Source organism: Cryptomeria japonica, chromosome 6 (genome assembly GCF_030272615.1).
Source record: "Cryptomeria japonica chromosome 6, Sugi_1.0, whole genome shotgun sequence".
Taxonomy (NCBI): Eukaryota; Viridiplantae; Streptophyta; class Pinopsida; order Cupressales; family Cupressaceae; genus Cryptomeria; species Cryptomeria japonica.
The window spans coordinates 124266791-124285006 of record NC_081410.1 but is presented as its reverse complement, the minus strand read 5'-3'; the positions used below and the strand labels follow the sequence as shown (position 1 = coordinate 124285006).

At 37.1% G+C, this 18216-nt stretch overlaps 1 protein-coding gene across 1 annotated transcript; it reads left to right on the top strand.

Annotated features, from left to right (window-relative positions):
- Positions 1-10191: 10191 nt before the first annotated feature.
- On the top strand, positions 10192-16505 carry LOC131029827 (B3 domain-containing protein Os06g0194400). Its single transcript, XM_057960477.2, has 7 exons — positions 10192-10402; positions 10488-10635; positions 10758-10856; positions 12768-12799; positions 12889-13048; positions 13701-13907; positions 15870-16505. The coding sequence occupies exons 2-7, from the start codon at positions 10498-10500 to the stop codon at positions 16374-16376; spliced, it is 1143 nt and encodes a 380-aa protein (XP_057816460.2). The 5' UTR covers positions 10192-10402; positions 10488-10497; the 3' UTR covers positions 16377-16505.
- The last annotated feature ends 1711 nt before the right edge of the window (positions 16506-18216 follow it).

Here is an 18216-nt window from a genome sequence, read left to right as displayed (position 1 = left end):
TTCCAGCCCAGAAAGCTAGGACAGGGGCATGGGGCGCCCTGGTCCTGCCAAGACAGGGGCGCTGGGCACCCTGGTCCCTGGGACAGGGGCGCTGGGCGCCCTGGTCCTTCTGTCAGACAGCAAGTTTTCAGCACTTTCTGACAGCTTTCTAGGTTACAAAACAACAGTTTCAGGGGCAGAATCAGGACAGTGGCGCCCGCGCCCCCGTCCCGAACATTTTCACTCAGATTTTAACACTAGGTACGCATTTACATTCTTGTCTTGTCCTTGTGTTTACAGCTTTCCATTGTTTAAGTTCAATTCTGCAATCTTGTTATTAGTTCATACTTGCACTTTGGGGTTAGGAATTGAACTTGCATCATTTCATCTTTCTATTACAACAAAGGAATAGAAATCCTAATAGGTAGCTCGTGGCTCTCTCTTCCACAAAAAGAAGTAGCCAATTGTGTGATACCTCTAGGCTCTTTCGTATTCCACAAATGTGTGATTGAAAGTGAGATTAGGGCATGTTTGCTTAGTGTCACTTTTTCCCCCACACATAATGATATATTCCATAAGAGGTGGATCACCCACCAAAGGTGGAATGTAACAACAAGATAAGACCACAAAAGGTGGAATGTCTCCTACAAGCAAGTTCCTTATGTGCACACTTCCCTAAGTGTCTCATATGCAAACTACTATGAGATGCATTATCCAAAGTCAACTTAAGTCAATTTTAATTATGGGGCATAATTTACACCAACAGTTGTGCTTCACGCTTTCATGATTTGTTTCCGCTAAGATTAAATGCTTGTGGTTTAAATTTTGAAGATCAATATTTAAGTGCTTGGAGGTCTAGACTAATTTAGCCCCCTCCTCCACCCCCCACCAAGTCCTGTGGTGTGTTCAACAATTAGTATTAGAGTTAGGTTCCTCTTTTGAATCTTAACCACTTAAATAAAGATCTAAGATGGCACATGACTATACATTCAAGGCTCCAAAGTTTGATAACACAGATTATGTCTATTGGAGAGAAAGGATGGAGTATCATTTGGCTACTATGCTAGTTGAGAGTTGGGAAAGAATTAAGAAAGGTTATACTGCTCCACAGAATGGTCCTACAACTCTATATCTAACCAAAGCATATGAGAGTAATGCAAAATCTATTGTTGCAAAAGAATGTCTGATGAGAATGTGCGAATGTCTCAACTATGCTATTTGAGAGTTGGGAAAGAATTAAGAAAGGTTATGAGAGTAATGCAAAAGCTATTGTTGCAATTTTAACTTGCATGAATGATGCAGAGTTTAGCAAAATCACAAGGGGTAATTAGCTAAGAAATTTGGGACAAGCTAAAGAATGTATTTGAATGAGATGAGAAGACAAGGCAAGCCAAGATTACAAATCTAAAGCACAAGTTCGAGAATGTGAGAATTTTGTCTGATGATGAAAACATTGAAGACTTTTCATTTTCCTTATCTAGCACTCATCACTATTTGTGTCTTGTCATCTGCCTATATTTGGGGCAAACATTGAGGGTATTTCAAATTTTCTTTATCACACATACTTTCATAATTATCTTCCACTTACGTGCTTACATGCTTATCATACAATGATATATTTTACTATAATAAATTCCTTATCATATTTATATATTTTTCTCCTCTCCAACTCATTGTATCCTTTTTATGCAACCAATTGGAAGGCACATGTATGTCACCGACATTTCTTCTAGTGAGTTCTATTTTGTATTCATGGGGCATAGTCATTCTCATTCCTATGAGAGTTTTTATCTATTCATTCGCATTATTAAAATCTTTTCCATAATTAGAAGTTTTATCATTTTGAGAAACAAGCATATTCTCTTACCTCTCTCCTATTTAATCTTAATTTTTCTACCTTAGGATAATTCCTTTTTAAGCAAGTTGTAGTTAATGCTTATTTTGAGATGCATGATAAACACAACTTATTACATTTTTTGTTTTATTTGTCGACATTTAATGGAACATTCACTGTAATCAGATTTAAAAAATCTGTTACTTTACATAAATTCATATTCTTTGATTGTTCAAAAAATATTTAATTGACAATATTGAATACCTGTTTTACTTTAACGCGCATTCCTTTGGGAGTTCATACACTCGTTTAAGTGGAGGACAGATATAATGATAAAAAAATGCATATCAATGTCCTTTTGCCTTATGATTTGGGTCTTATTTGATTATAACTTTTGTAAATATTACAACTAGCTTTCAAGTGGCATATTCTTGTATGAAGTCAACTCATGATAGCCTCAAATATCGATCCCTTGTTACTAATATCTCAACTTATTTTTTTATCACTTTAAATAAATTACTAATATCTCAACCTATTTTTTTATCACTTTAGATAGAATATGTTGGTGAATAACTTGACCTGCATTACTTAAATTATGGTTGTATCGAATTTTAAAAATTTAAAATTACCTATTGTTAACCACTTAGCTAGCCATTGTGAACTAAATTAGTGCATATTTTGTTGATTTGGGTTTGGTTGTTGTATTTAAGGACATTCATTCATTTATTTTGAAATAACCTACAAATTCATAAATGCATTTGTAATTCAATTTTCATAAAGAGGTGAGAGGAATCTAGGAATATTATTAACACATAACATCAACATACATAATCTAAGTCCATTTCATGTTTTTTTTCAATCTTTGAAGGGGTCTAACCGAGGAGAAATTGACCCTTACAATTTGATAAATTCTCTAAAAATGTTCATAAAAAAACACCTATCCTTACACATATTTGGACATAAAAAAATCTAAAAGAATAGGCTCAAGCATATGGAATTGTTGTAGATTAGACGCATGACATTTAGGTTTCAATTTGTACATGTAGAGATCACTTCCATACTCAAAACAATTGAACCTTGATAGTGAATAGTCAAACTCAAAATTTAGTGACAAATATCAAATTTTGGACCTTAAAGAGGCTGTGAGCTCCATGAACAATGATAAAGCTGCAAGTTGTGATGATTTCTTATGTGAGTTTTACATAGCCCTTTGGCCTTGTGTTAGTACCGACCTTCATAAGGTCTAGTTGGAGGCTTTTCATAAACAGTCTTTAGGAGATTAATCAATAAAGGGAATATTAAATTCATACCTAAACCTAGCGATCTAGAGGACATTTGTAACTGGCAACCGATCACTATGCTCGATCTCTCCTACAAAATCATAGTCAAGGCCCTGGCTTTGAAAATCTGTCATTTTCTCCCTCAAATTGTTTGTCTTGAACAAACCGTATTCGTCAAATCTAGATTTATTCTAGATAATATTAATGTTGTCTAGTAAGGTATAGACTTGGTTCAACATTCAAAATAGAAAGCCATTTTCTTGAAAATTGATTTTGCCAAAGCTTATTATTGTATTGAATGGCCTTTCATTTTGGCCATGTTGGGGGCTCTTGTATTTGGGCCTCATTTTCTCTAGTCTATGCAAATCTTTTTAGGGATGCATCACCATCGATGGCCACTGATCTTCTGCATTTGGGGTCCACTACTCCATCCATCAAGCATGTCCCTTTTCTTCTTCATTGTATGTTCTTTTTTTGATAAGTTTTATTCATTGTATGTTCTTATAGTTGAGGGATTTGGATATTTCTTGGCAAACTCTATCTCTGTTAGGTGGGTTCAAGGAATTGCCTTGCTCGAGTCACCTAACCAACTGATTACTGAGCATTTTGAAAATGATTCTTTTCTCACACGCATTGAAGAGGAGAAAAATATCAAATAGGCTATTCACTATCTTGACACCTTTTGTTTGGCTTTTGGTTCTGCCATAGATAGTGGCACAAGATACAATGTTATCACCAATCTTTTCTTCATATGCCCTCTTGGCTCCTTGAGTTTGGGTGGAAGTGGATTGGTCATGGAGAAGTTTTTTCAGTTTTTAGTGATTCCCTTTGCCTTTCAAGCACCTCCCATCAACCTATGGAATGAGGTCCTTCATAGAATCGAGAAGAAGCTCTTGTATTGGATTACTAAGCCTTTTTCCTTGGCTGGTAAATCCCAAATCTATTCTAAAATCTTTGTGGCCACCCATGTGTATTACTCTTCATGTTGGATTGCTTCTAATGCCTCTTTAGGAAAGATAAGCTCTTTCATGATTTCTTATGAGCCTCTTCTAAAGATCACAAAGGTTTTCATCATGTTGCCAAGGAGTTATATTGAATCTCACAAGATTCTAGTGGGTTTGGTTTCCTATCTTCTTGGAGACGAGGATTAGTCATTTGTGCCACATGGATTGTTTGTGCTATCTCTTGTAACAAGTCCTAGAAGATTCTTATTAGACACTACGTTTGTATTGGTTATCTAACTCATAGGCAAGTGTGGAAGGGGATTGGTTTTCACACCCTTATTATTATGCCTGGGACTATTCAAACTGAAGACACTTTTGTTGCCAAAATTATTTGACATATTTGGGAAGTCATTAAGCCTTGGCTCTAGTGGGTTGGCTTTGACTTTCAAGATGGGTTATCTTTCAATCAGCTTAACCTTTAGTGGTCTTCTCTCATTTGTGTCTAAGGCCTCCATTTATCTCATTTTCTATGGGTTTGTGCCTTGAGGTTTCACAAAAAAGGCATTCACACTCCTCGGGATTTGTTCTCCGGAGCCATTATGGATCCTTGCACTTGAGAAGATTTAAGAGTTCAATATTGTCTCATACGACCAAATTGACAAACATTCAACATATTTGTGTCAGATCTACCTCTAAATATGCTACACAAATTAGGCATTCACTTTGTCAAGCCTTGGTGGAAGGATTGGTCTTGGCACCCCAACATCACTTTCTATAATTACAAGCTATGACTGGGCTACCACATGATTTTTCTCCACCTTCCTATGGCCCCAAATCTTAATTTATGGTGACATTAACAGTCACCTTTGTTTGTGCAGCAATGACATTTTAATAATGTTTTCTCTATCATCACAAAGCCTAAGCTTGCCCATTTTGCTTGGTATATTATTTTCCAAGGCTTTCTTATGGATGTCTTAGACATATGAGAGTCTCAAACCCACATTGTCCATTTTGTGGCCAACCAGAGACTTTCAAACACCTTTTCAAGTTATATCATCATGCTCAACACTTGTGGAGTTTCGATTCATGACTTTTTTCGCCCATTTCAACCAAAGCCCTTTTCTTGGCATAAAGTTCTTTTGGGGGATTGGCCTCACATTCCCTTCAAGTATAGCTATATTTGGTATGTTTTTAGGGTGGAGATTATCTTTTCTTTATGAAAAGATAGAAATTATTTTAACTTTGCTCACAACTCTATTGATGCTTTTGTTTCACTTTTTACTAAAGCTACTATTTGTAATAATGCGATGCTTCAGATTCAAGTGTAGGCGAATAAATTGGCCCTTGAGGTTTCTTATCTTTAAGAGATTTTTTCTACTAGGGTAATGCCCCGTGTAATATGGCTAGGGTGCCTCCATATAGTTCTACTTCCCATGGTCTTTCTCCTCCTTACGATCGTAGATCTGCAATCAAAGTTTCTCAACTTGGCGTACTCGATCACCAAGATCCTAGGCACCTCACCACTACTCTCATGGGAGGGGTGGTTCTATTCAATTATGCTCTACTTCTATCCCCCTCTCCCCTCATCGCCCATATGGTCTACTTTTGGGTGGCCTATGAGAGATACATGGTTGTCTACTAGTGGCGATAGCGGATGGTCATCAACTAGTGGTGGTGGTGGCAACGTAGACTCCTTTAAGCGGCTCCCTTATTTGGATCTAGCCATTTCACCAAAGAGGAATAAAGATAAAGAAGAGGGAGAGATGAACGATGATGAGGGATGGGCCATTCCAGACATCCCCCAAATCTTGCTGATGTATGGGGTAAACCAAATTACCAAGATCCCCCATTGTCACCCTTCGAGATTTCTCTTACCACTTAAGCAACTTGTTTCTTGTTGTTGTCTTCCTTTTGTGCTTGGCTCTTTGACTATTATTTTGTTTAGTTGTTTTACTTCTTTTCAGACATTGCTCATGTGACTCTTGTTTTGCTCTCTAGGCACTGCTTGTGTGACTTTGAGGGGTGACCTTGTGCCCCTTATACTTTTTTGTGGATATGTGTAATATATTTATAAATCAATATATACTAACAGACATATTCATTAAAAAAAAAAAGATCTTGAAGAATGATTTATTGATAAAGTTACAAATTAAGAACATATTGTAAAATTTATAAACATTAATGAATGAATAAATATAACAACATTAAAACTAAAAATTTAATATTATTTTAACTTAGAATGGCTCTCGCAGCTCTTGCCCACAAGGCAATTTCAAATTCCTCCAACCGCTCTCCTTTGTGCAGGTCTTCTGCTGCAACTGCTCCTGCAGTGGTCTCCTTCGATGTTGTTGCTTTCCTGCCCTCTCCCCAGTGTTGGGGCTGATTGGGACCTTTTTGGGGGTGCTCCCCACTCGAAGCTTGCTCCCTGGGGGATCTATTTTGCTGAGACTTTCCTTCCTCTATGTTGGGTGTCGTTGTTTCGTGCCCTCCACCACTTGCAGAGGGTCCTGCTGCCAATGACTCTCCGACTTTGGTGTGTTGGAATTCTACACTCTAATGAGAAATGATGGTGTTGTCATTGATGGCAACCTACCAGCAACCTACAAGCAGCCACCCGACATTCATCTGGTAAATCACCGACAGACACTTCATCGATAGTGACAAGAATGTATACCGACACCCTAGCCAACAGGAACAAACTTTTGTTTATTGTATCTAATTGTAAATATCTTTTTGTAAAGCCGACATGGCATATTGTAATAGACTCATATATGTATGTGATCTTGTAAATCATTTACATAAGAATGATGGATGTATAAAAGTGATGAGCGAATATTAAGGCAGATTTTGTATAAGCTTATGGTTATCGTATGAGCTTAAACCAGTACTGAACCTACCATAGCAGATGCTGAATTGTAGCAGTACATTATATTGGATTCTCATAATCCATTTTGTAAGTCAGTGAGACTTCCATTTATAATTGAGCAGTGAGCTCTAGGCAGTTGGCCTTCCTGCATGTGCAGGCCCCTCTTGTAAGTAATATCCATTCATTGACCAGTGAGTGAATATTGTGGGTCACAAATCCCACCGAAGTTTTTCCCACACCGGGTTTCCTCGTTAAACATCTTGTGTTATGGTGTGCTTTCTATGCTGTCTTTACTATTCATATTTACTGCATTAATTCTTGTTTATCGGTACGCTGTTTTGGAATGCAAAATACTTAATAAGGTAAAATATTCTGTCAACCGGTTAGATACTGATTCACCCCCCCTCTCAGTATCTTTGGGACTATCATTAATCCTAACAATTGGTATCAGAGCTCTGATACCAATTGTTAGGTCTCGAAGACAACTGGGGGGGGGGGTGAATCGGTTGTTTATTAATTTCAAACCCCAAACAATCCAAACTTAATACATAATACCGGTAAACCGAACTTTAATGCCGGTAGACAGTTTAGTAGTTAATAACAGTAGCGGTAAAGTTTAATGCATGAAACAGAAAGACAAATAACATACACAACACATAACACAATTATTTGTACGTGGAAACCCTGTAAGGGGAAAAACCATGATGGTAAACCTTACCCACACTCAGATGATACTACTGCAGATATTATGTGTGTACAAATGGGGTCTGCACATGCAGAAAGGCCAACTGCCTAGAGCTCATTGCTCAATCACAAAATGGGAGTCACACTGACTACAATTGGATGATTAAATCCAATGATAATGTACTGCTCAAAATAGCATCTTCATATATTGTATTCAGTACCGGTTAAGCTCTGGTTGTCTTCCTCATACCTTCCTTGAATCTTCAAATGATGTCTGTGTGTATAGCTATGCTTATATTCGCATATACCTTATTACAATCCTTTTTCACACTCCTCTACATAATCTCACAAATGAGATCTTACATATATACCAAAACCTAAGACCAAATGTGTAGGTCAGCTCACTAAGATATTACAATAAAATCAATTACAAATGAATCAATATGTGATGCATGATGTCGGCTCAATGCATTTACAACAATAACAAATCATCTCCATAACGTGTCATGCTGATTTGGAATAGATAATGCTTGTCGGTCCATAACCTAGACCTATTTGCTGGTAACAACAAATATGCAAACTCGATTGTACCAATAGTCAAATCACCAAAACCAAGTGTCCAAACAATGTCTTTGACATAACCAAGTAATCTCTAGATCATAATAGATCATCCTTAGTGCTGGTGAACAATATAACTTGCCAGTGAACCAGATACTGGTGACTGTGCATAAGTTACTGAACATGTCGGTGAACATAATCAAAGATCTCCACAAGGATAAGTGTTGACAAGTGTTGACATCAATGACAAAACCAATGCAACACATCCATAATACCAACATGGTGATGCTTCCCAGCTGAGTGTTGTTGTTGTTGCTGGTTTGCCCAAACCTACTGGTATGCATAGCTTTGCTCGTGTGGCCAGAATTGCTGCCTAGCCCTCAAAGGGGGTTCGTCCCCTTCCCTGTGGTGGTTTGTGGACAGGACTTGGTGGACAACATTGGGTTCTACCAACGTTGTGCTCTTGTGTGCAGATTCTCAGGGCTCTGGCCTTCTCTTCTAGACCTGCATCACTAGGTAAGTGACTCTTGGCAGCCTTTGGTGGCTCACAATATTGAGCTTTTCCCTTGTGCCAAAGGGTTTTTTTATTGCTTCCTTCACATCTTTAGTTGATTGTGATTTGGTTTTGGGCATGGTGTGGGCTTGGGGAGTGCACTCCCTCTTTGTTAAGCCTTGGTTTTCCTCCTTTAACCCTCTCACTAAACTGCTTAGTGTGCATCTAGTTTGGGTCTGCCTCATCAATCTCCCTCTTCACTTTTGGGAGCACTCTTGTTATGAGGCTATCGAGAACTCTATTGGCCATTTCTTGAAGGTCGATGAAGCTACGTCCCCAATGGACCACACTACTTTTGCCCGCATCCTTGTAGATATTGACATCTCCACACCTCTCTTGGGAGATGTTATTCTTATGGTGGGAGATAGACCTTGGACACAACTGTTGAATTTTGAAGGCCTCCCCTTTCGCTGCAGGAGATGCTTCTATATGGGTCATCTTGCTTCGGGCTACTCCATTTCGCACCACAAAGGTGTTTCCACTTGGTGGAGGAATGCTAAGTTGTAGATCACTTAACAGTCAAATGCTCCAGACTCTGCTCTTGCTGACTCCTCCCATGAGGATGATTTTTCTCAGGATGAGGTCATGCCCCTCACGACAATTGTTGCCCCTATGGATCCTTCTGTGGCCTCATTTCCTGAGGTCCCCATTACAACTTCTTCTGTTCTACAACCATCTTCTACTGTTGAACTTGCTTTTGGTGCTGTTTCGTCTCAACCCGCTATTGCTCTTTTGCAACCTCCTGCTGTTATGTTGCAACACCCTGTCTACTCTTCCGATTGTAACCCTGTGAGGTCCCTTCCAATTGATCTCTCCTTTGATGGTTCCGATGACAACATCGCTTGGACTATGGTTGCTCATAGGCAGAAGGGGAAGTCTTCTCCCTTACCCCTTTCTAGTTGGATAGATTTTCCTTTGCCTATCTGGCTGGGTTTGGTTCTTGTTGCCTCTTGGCTATTGTTTTGTTGCCAACATCATTTTTGGTGTTGCTGTTTTCAGTTGGTAGTTTTTTACTATGTTAAAGGTTAGCACCCTAGCTAACGTTGTTTTACTAATAAAAAACAACACTAAAACTAGAACTAAACATCCAACATTTATTCAATTTCTACATTTATTCACACATTTAATTTCAATATTTATGTTAGTTATTGATCCTAACTCATATTATCTAAATTAATTATTTACTTATTTTAAATACCCTAAGTATTTATGTAAAATTATATTTTTGAAAATTTTCCTAGGGATTGGCGGCAGCCTAAAAGAGAAAAAAAACAATTAAAAAACAAAACAAAAGTGATGGCAAAATTAGTGGGGCTCGTATAACGAAATCATTTCCATATAAACATGTCTGCCAAAACAACTCAGACCTTCTCCCAAATGTCTTGTCGGCCAGCTGATAATTTTCAAAATATTAAAACAAATATGTTTTTATTTTAAAAATATATAAAATGTACATATTTCTATATTTCTAAATATTTTCGAGCATACCAACTGTAAATTTTTCTTACCAAAGAGCTGGCTGTGCATTCCTTCAACGGTCAAATTTCCGTGCAACCAGCGGATGAATGACCGAATGATGATTCATTTCGCCTTTCTTCATAAATAATCTCACCCCACCTTACCATAATCACTGCTGATCTTCTTCCGAAGACTCTGGCTTGCACTAAAATCCCCTTTTTTTCGGGGTTTTTACTCTAGTGACTCGTAATTATTTTGTTGCTGTGCTTCTTTCTTCTGTATCAGCGCCTCTTTTTCGCAGCAAATAAGCGCGGGCTTATTGACTTTGCAGGCGAAACCAAATGGGTCCTAAGAACGATTATGAAGAGGTTCGCAGGCAGCGGCTGGAAGAAAACAAGAGGCGCATGGAGGAGCTCAATCTCACAGGACTTGCCACCAGCTTAAAACAGGTCTCTAATTCGGCCACAAAGTCTGCAAAGGTTTGTATTGGTTCAATACAAGTTAAGCTTTCTTCCCTTTTTTCTGGCATGCTGGTATTGTGAACAAGAGTGCTGTTTTTGAGAGGGGATTTCGTTTTGAAATTCGTGTTTTCCTTTTATAGAGGTCTTCAAATCCCAGGAAGCAGAGGACTGAGGAGGGACCAGTGGTGGTGCGTCGCTCCAGTCGTGTAGCCAACAACCCTCCTGCAGATTACCGCGAAGTAAGTAATGTGGTTAGTTTAACTTCACAATGTAGGGTCTGTAGACAAATGCTTTGCAGTTTAGAATAAGTTCCGCATTCCCGGGAGCTATACTTGAGTAGGAATGGGGTATTTGATTGAAACAGGGGTATGGGGTCTGTTTATTGGTTACCCTTCAAATGAGGTTATTTTTCATTTGTAGGAGGACTTGTTTGCTGACATAGAACAAGGGCATTGTAGTGTGTATTAGGTGCCTGGTCTCTGTGGTTACTTATGTGCAGAGCCTAGTGTTTTTGGGTTCTTTCTTGGTGTGGTACTCACATTGCTAAGCTCCTCTCCTACGTTATTAAGAGTACTGGTATACACACTTTGTGCACATAGCATAAATCATCAGGAAACTGTGTTACAGCTGGGGAGATGTCATTTTAATGATGGCGTATGTCTACAGGCACTAGTTACACACACCGACCAGTCTCGGTACAGGTGTTACATTTACTCTCAGGGACCAGTACTCGAGTTTTCCTGGTGATACCAGTTTTAGCTTTTGTGTACGCACCATTGGTATTCAAAGTTGATAATGGACTTAGAGGGATACCTTGTCTTTTGGAGCTCAGTTTCTACCGTTCACAGAGTGTTTGGGTTCCTTAAGTATATACTGTGGTCGTGTGTAGTTGCTGAAAAGCATGTGATTCAAGCCTTTGGACCTTCTAGGGCAACTCTGACGACTCTGCTATTGGGCACTGAAGGGTTTGAGTGCTTTAGCTTCTGATTAGGTCTAGCTGTTAAACAGCATGAATATGCCAAACGTCTGAGCACTCTGCCATTCAACACTTTAAGTATTAGATATAAACTCCAATGTTAATCCATTCGTTACCATTTGCACCTGCTAGGTTTGGCCGGCCGTCAAGGATTTTCGAAGCCTCAAATACTTTTGGAGTGCGAAACTCAAAATTTTTATTTTCCAAGGGCTCTTCTGACCACTATACCATTGAGCACTGGTAGGGTTTGGGTGCGTAGTTGTTAAAAAACATGAATATCCTAGTATCTAAAGTTTAAACCTCTGAGCACTATGTCATTGAGCAATCCAGTGCTAGATTTAAAGTCCTACAATGATTCCCGTTGTACCCACTCGAAGATTTAAAGTGCTAGATTTAAGGTCGTTGGGCTGAACCTTGAAGATTTTCTCCAAACCTCGAATGCTTGTGGAGTGCCAGTACTCAAATCTCGAATCTTCTAGGGGCATCTCTGACCTCTATACTAGTGAGCACCGTCAGAGTTTGGGTGCTATAATCCCCATGAATCTTTACCATTTGTAACCCAAAGATTTTCCCCAAGTCTCAAATGCTTTTGGAGCAGCAAACTCTATCAATTAGAACCTGCAAATATGGATTAACAGATAGCAACCATTCTAATAGTACCTCCAAATGTCTTCTGTAAATTAATTTTTTGTTTAGATTTAAATTTTTAAGATCCCAAATTCTGGCATGTAGCTTTCTGAACCTAGTGAGCGTTGCTGAAAAGATTGTGCATATTGCCATTTAGTGGCAGCCTTTGCTCCTTGCTTCTCTCCACCTCTTGTAGCTAAATCTTTGTTGAATATTTTCCAAGGTCTCTAAAATGTATGTAATAGGATTCCAGAGGCTTCTGGCTAGCATGAATGAGTCTTCAGCGCAAGCTTCCTTTCTTCTAAACTTGCTAAAATAGAAAAATTGCTTGGCATTCTTATGACATCAGATATAAATGTTGAAAATTTGTCTAAATAACCATAGCAAGGAAAGAGTATGCAGGTAATTATATATGTCTTATCATCTAGATATTGCATATTTGTATAGTTTAAAACTGAATGACATTTGGAAGTTTGGATGATGTACATTGTAGATTACTCTTTTGTATTTAGCAGAGCTGGCAGAAAACTGACTCATTATTTTGCAGGCACCTATTGATATCCCTTATCTTCGGAAAAGGTAAGTACAATTGGTTTTATGGTATTGACGTTCAAATTGAATGTTACATCTTGGGTCGTAGATGTTAATATTTACTATGTTGTTTGCAGCTATAGCCGTAGATCAATCTTTTCGCATGCAATTGCCTCAGTTGAAGCAAGTCGAGAAGCAGTTGAACATGCATACAATATTGAATCTGGTTTAGGATCCACCTACCCAACATTTGTGAAACCCATGTTACATTCTCACATTTCTAGTGGATTTTGGCTGGTAAGAAAAAAATATAAAAACTGTATTTGTAAGTTAAAAATGGTTTTTGTGGTTGGCTATTGAAATTTTAAAAAGTAAATACCATGTGCTGAATGCAATGGCAATCTTCATCCTTTTAGTTATTTTCAAATTTTTAATTACTCTCCTTAAGTTACTGTTTTCTCCAAATTTTATACACCAAATGGAGCAGGCCCCTGTTAGTTCCCATGCAAAACAAACATTTCAAACTCAAAGCCTTGAATAAGGTGCATTTTTGTTGATTGATATTTGCTTGCAACAAGCAAGTAGACTGAAGGCCATTTTTTTCGTCACCTTCATAAAGATTTCATGTTGGCAATGCCACCTTGATGGATTTGCAATGAGAATTCTCACCCTTTCAGCTTTTTCATTAGTTTTTATTTTCTTAAAAGTTATTTCAAAAAAAAATGTACCAAATGGGGCAGGCCCCCATCAAGTGCCCATGGAGAACATCTATCTGCTTAAGGCATTGAGAAAGGGGAATTTCGTTGGTTGATATTTATTTGCAACAAACAATGACCGCTAACTTCATAAAGATTTTATGTTTGGAAGGGTTTTTAATTTCATTGTACTGTAACTTCATAAATTTTTTATGTTTCCAAGGCCCCACCCCTGATGAATTTGGTTTGCACAGGGTCTTCCAGCTGACTTCTGCAAAACACACTTACCGAAACAAAATACGAGGATGATTTTAGAGGATGAAACTGGTGATGAAACTGAAACTCTTTATCTTGCTGGCAAGGTCGGCCTCAGTGCAGGGTGGAGAGGTTTCTCAATTGACCATGGTTTGATTGAGGGTGACTGCTTGGTTTTCCAGTTGATTCCACCAAGCAGATTTAAGGTAATATTAATTGAATTGGAAGTGTATGCTTTGCATTTTGAATGTAGTTGAATGTAACACTTTGTTTCACTATAAGAGGACTTTTGTTCAGTATCACTATGTTACATAGGGAAGGGTGCCAACAGGATTATACATCCCTTACTAGATTTGTTCTCTCTTTGTAGTTTTTTTTGTTGGATATCTCTCAATGCTTTTGTAAATATATACTTTCTCGGAAAAATATATCACTTGAATAAATCTTTTTGAATTTAAGGCTATTTTATTTGCAAATAATTACTTTCTCAGAAATATATATCTCTTGTATAAATCTATTCGAATTCAAGGCTATTTTATTTGTTGCAAGAACTTTAGTTTTGAAGCGGGGATAGTCAATTTACCTGCCATTTTATTTATGGACTAATAGAAGGTATATATTATTTACTAGATCTTTTCATTCGTTTGTGGTATAGGGGTCTGGTCCATAAATATACACCTGAAGTAATACTTAATCTTTTCATTCATTTGAAGGAGTATAGTAGTCTGGTCACACAAATGTATACTTCTAATAAATTTTTTTGTTCGTTTGAAGTAGTGTAGAGAATTTTTCTTTTTTTATTTTGGTTCAAGAACTTTGTTTGGAAGAGGTTAATTTATTGCTCTCCTTGAGGGTTTCAATCTAATGAAGATGAGCTTGTGATTATGACAGTTTATTTAATGCTGGTTCTCTTTTCAAGCATTTGTAGAATTATGGTATGGTTCTTCAAAAATATTTGATTCCTGGTTGTTAGATTTTCATGCATTTTTAGAACACAGCTCCTTAGAACTATAAATATTGTGTAATTTAGGAGAACTTTATTTTTCAAATATACATGTTCCAGTCTTGATAGTTTTGTTTTGTTTGGGTGTAACTGAGTTTACTGCTGTCCACTAAGGTTCCATTGTAGCTATTGTATGGATTTTGTCAAATCTGATAATTCTTTGTTTTTCATTTGGTTTTGCATGTTCTGGCATGGGAACATGAAATTTACACTAGTTATCGTGATTCCTTCAATTATATCGATTGTACTTATTATTAATTTATTATGTTTGTCATTTCTTCAAACAAGTTAATAATCTTACACAGAAGCTTGACAAAAAAACATTGTAATTGTCAAGATTGTCAACATTTGTACAGACGATCTGAAATAAGATCAATACAAGCTAACATTCACTATCATCAGTGTTCCCCTTTGAGCAGAAATAGGCCTGTTCAAACCCAGGATAGTTTCTTATCTTAAAAGCCATCAACCATCATCTCAGATTTGGTTAGTAAATCTGAGATACACACTACTCCACACCTTTTTCATTTTCCTTTTCATTTTGTCAAGTAATTGGAACTTAATCACACTACTCAACACCTTTTCATTTTCCTTTTCATTTTGTCAAGTAATTGGAACTTAATTACTCAAGTAATTGGAATTTTGTTTCTCTTTATCAAGTAACTGGAGCTTTCACAATCTTGTGTACCTATTTCCTTTGACGATCGATGGTTGGATTTTCTTTGTCGCAAAACCCAAGGGGGTGTCCCACAATTATTAACAATTATCTCAGAACTTTGTCAAGTAAAAACATTCGAAGCTTCATTTTGCATAATCTCTTTTATGACCAAAATTGTCTAATGATTTTAATGATCATTTTTTGGATTTTTAAATGCGTATACAATCATCTCGTTGATGGCCAATTGCTGTGGTTTTAATTGTGTAATAATCTTTCTGGTGATTGCTGTGGTTTTAATTGTGCAATAATCTTTCTGGTGACTAAATTTTATGATCCACAGGAAGCACCCAAATGCCAGACTGTAGCTAGTACTGTAAAGACCCAAAACTTTTACTTGATGCAATGCCCTAAAAGCCTCCCTCGTAGCTTAGTGTAAAGATTTCTTCATTGTTTGCATCCTAAAATTGTCCAGACTAATCTTAATTTACATCTTCCCTTTGTTTCCAGGTGTATATTGTTAGATCGGCTGATTTCGAAACGGGGAAGAGGAGAGCTGCAGACAGTGATACAGACGCTGTTCAGGAGTTGTCTGTCCAAGAGTTGTCTGTGTCTGGGAAACGAAAAAGATCCTCAGAAGATGAGGAAGAGGCCTCAGATGAATCGGTTGAAGAAGAAGAGGTTTCAAATGAATCGGTTGAAGGAAATGACAAGTTGTCTAAAAAGTCTAAGATGTCTAAAGCAAAAGATGGGAAGCAAGAGCCTAAGAAATCTGGTAAGAAGCCGTTACAAAATTCTGATGTGGAAGAACAGGAGAAGCAGCAGGATGGGAGCGACAAGGGGCAACAGTTAAAAGCGAAAGAAGATACTACTGCAGGACCTAAGTCCAAGGGGGCCCAAGTTAAATCAAAAAGCAAAAAGCAAATCAACAGCATGATGCCGATAAGAAAGGCATCATCAAGGTCCCAAGATAATATTAAACCGTCAAATGGGCGTATTATGACGGTGGCTGCTTGATAATGTATGAACCAGGCTACTTTTCGAATGTATTTTGTCAAAACTTCCAGCTTGCTGCTAACTTTTGGTACATATTTTAGTAGCTACGTAACTCAAGTTTTAAATTTAATGGAAACTGATCATTTTTCATGTCCTCGTCTTTGTTGACATTTGTTTTGACTTAATTTTTTTTCATGCTTCAAATTCATGGAACGCGAAATAATTTAGGTAAAAGGTATTAATAGATATGTTTTAACTAGTTGGCAGAGGTACTAGTTGGATACAATGCAAAGTAAATTACAAAGAATCATTTTTTATGTATGTGTTAAGTTGTATACAGCTGAAAACAACTTAATAATGTGTTAGGAAGACAATCCAGAAAAAGAAAATGGAATTTTTTTTTTTTTTTTGGTTTGATTTGATAAATGTAAGTATGAATGAAATTTAAGTATAATTGAGGAAAAGGTTGCCTCTTTTGATTGTGTGGGAAATGGTTTTTGACTCTGATTGAATGAATGAATGCTTTTTTTTTAATAATGTTCATGAGATTAAAATAGAAAACAGGGCACCAAAGCCTTGTACAATTTGTGTAACCTCCTCTTTAGATATGCTCATCTATTGTGAATTTTGATTGATAGGTTTGATTTTTTGTGGTAAATGGTTTTTGACTCTGATTGAATGAACGAATGAATTTTCTTTAATAATGTCCATGAGATTAAAATAGAAAACAGGGCACCAAAGCCTTGTACAATTTGTGTAACCTCATCTTTAGATATGCTCTTCTATTGTGAATTTTGATCAATAGGTTTGTTGTTTTGTGCAACTTGTTTTCTCAAGCAAAGTGTTTAAATTGTTCGTTTTCAGAATATCTTCATTACTAGTAAGGATGTTCATTGTATGTTGGGCATTCCATGACAAAATATTGCTTTGCCTATACCTGCTCATGTATTGTAAAATAGGTGTATTCTCTTTTCCCACTCTTCTTTAGATATCATCCATATACCTATTTCACACTTCAAGTGAAAGAAAGAAAGAAAAACGAATTTTAACATCCATGAGGCTAAAGGATAGCCTATGGGAAAGCCTGTCCAATCAAAAATGACTTCTGCAGATAAGATATTTGCCTATGCAAAATGATGATGAGTGCTCCTAGCTTCTCGATATACTCCTTGCTGAATAAATTATACCACATGCTAGTGGTTAAGATATTGACAAATTTATCCCTGCTGTCTTTAAGTGCATCACACTCTAAGACGAAATGCTTTTCAGTCTCCACATTCTCGAAGTTGCAAAACTTGCAAACTCTTTTTTCCCAAGTCTCTTTTGACCTTTTCCACCGTGTAGTCTTGCATCGAAGTTGATGAGAGTTGGTTCTAAGCTGAACAATAAGAATTTAAGTTATCCATGATAAATCAGCTCCTATGTAAACTTTTTGAAGATGATCATAAGTGGGGTTGAACTCATTGATATAATATTGTTTCTTTCTTCTTAGCCCAATCCATAATGAAGGCCTTTATCTCTTTGTTATTTGTGGGGCATGAATTTAAATAAATGTTCCATTTCTTCATCCATTTGATGTTTTGTTGCATCCACGTCTTCTTTCTTTTGCACAATATGTCATTAATGACAATTGTAGGCCATCTACCTTCTCCCATTCACTCTGTTCTTTTTAAATAACTAATGAGACAAACCATAGCAATTACTTCAATAGGGGCAGCATCCGTTTCACTTAACATGATATCATACGGTACTATACTGTTAATTTTGAACTTGTTTGTGATTAAACGTTTATTGAATTCTCTCAATTTGCCTTCATTGAGAAATTGATGTACTACTGGCCCAAACTTCACACCCATAAAGG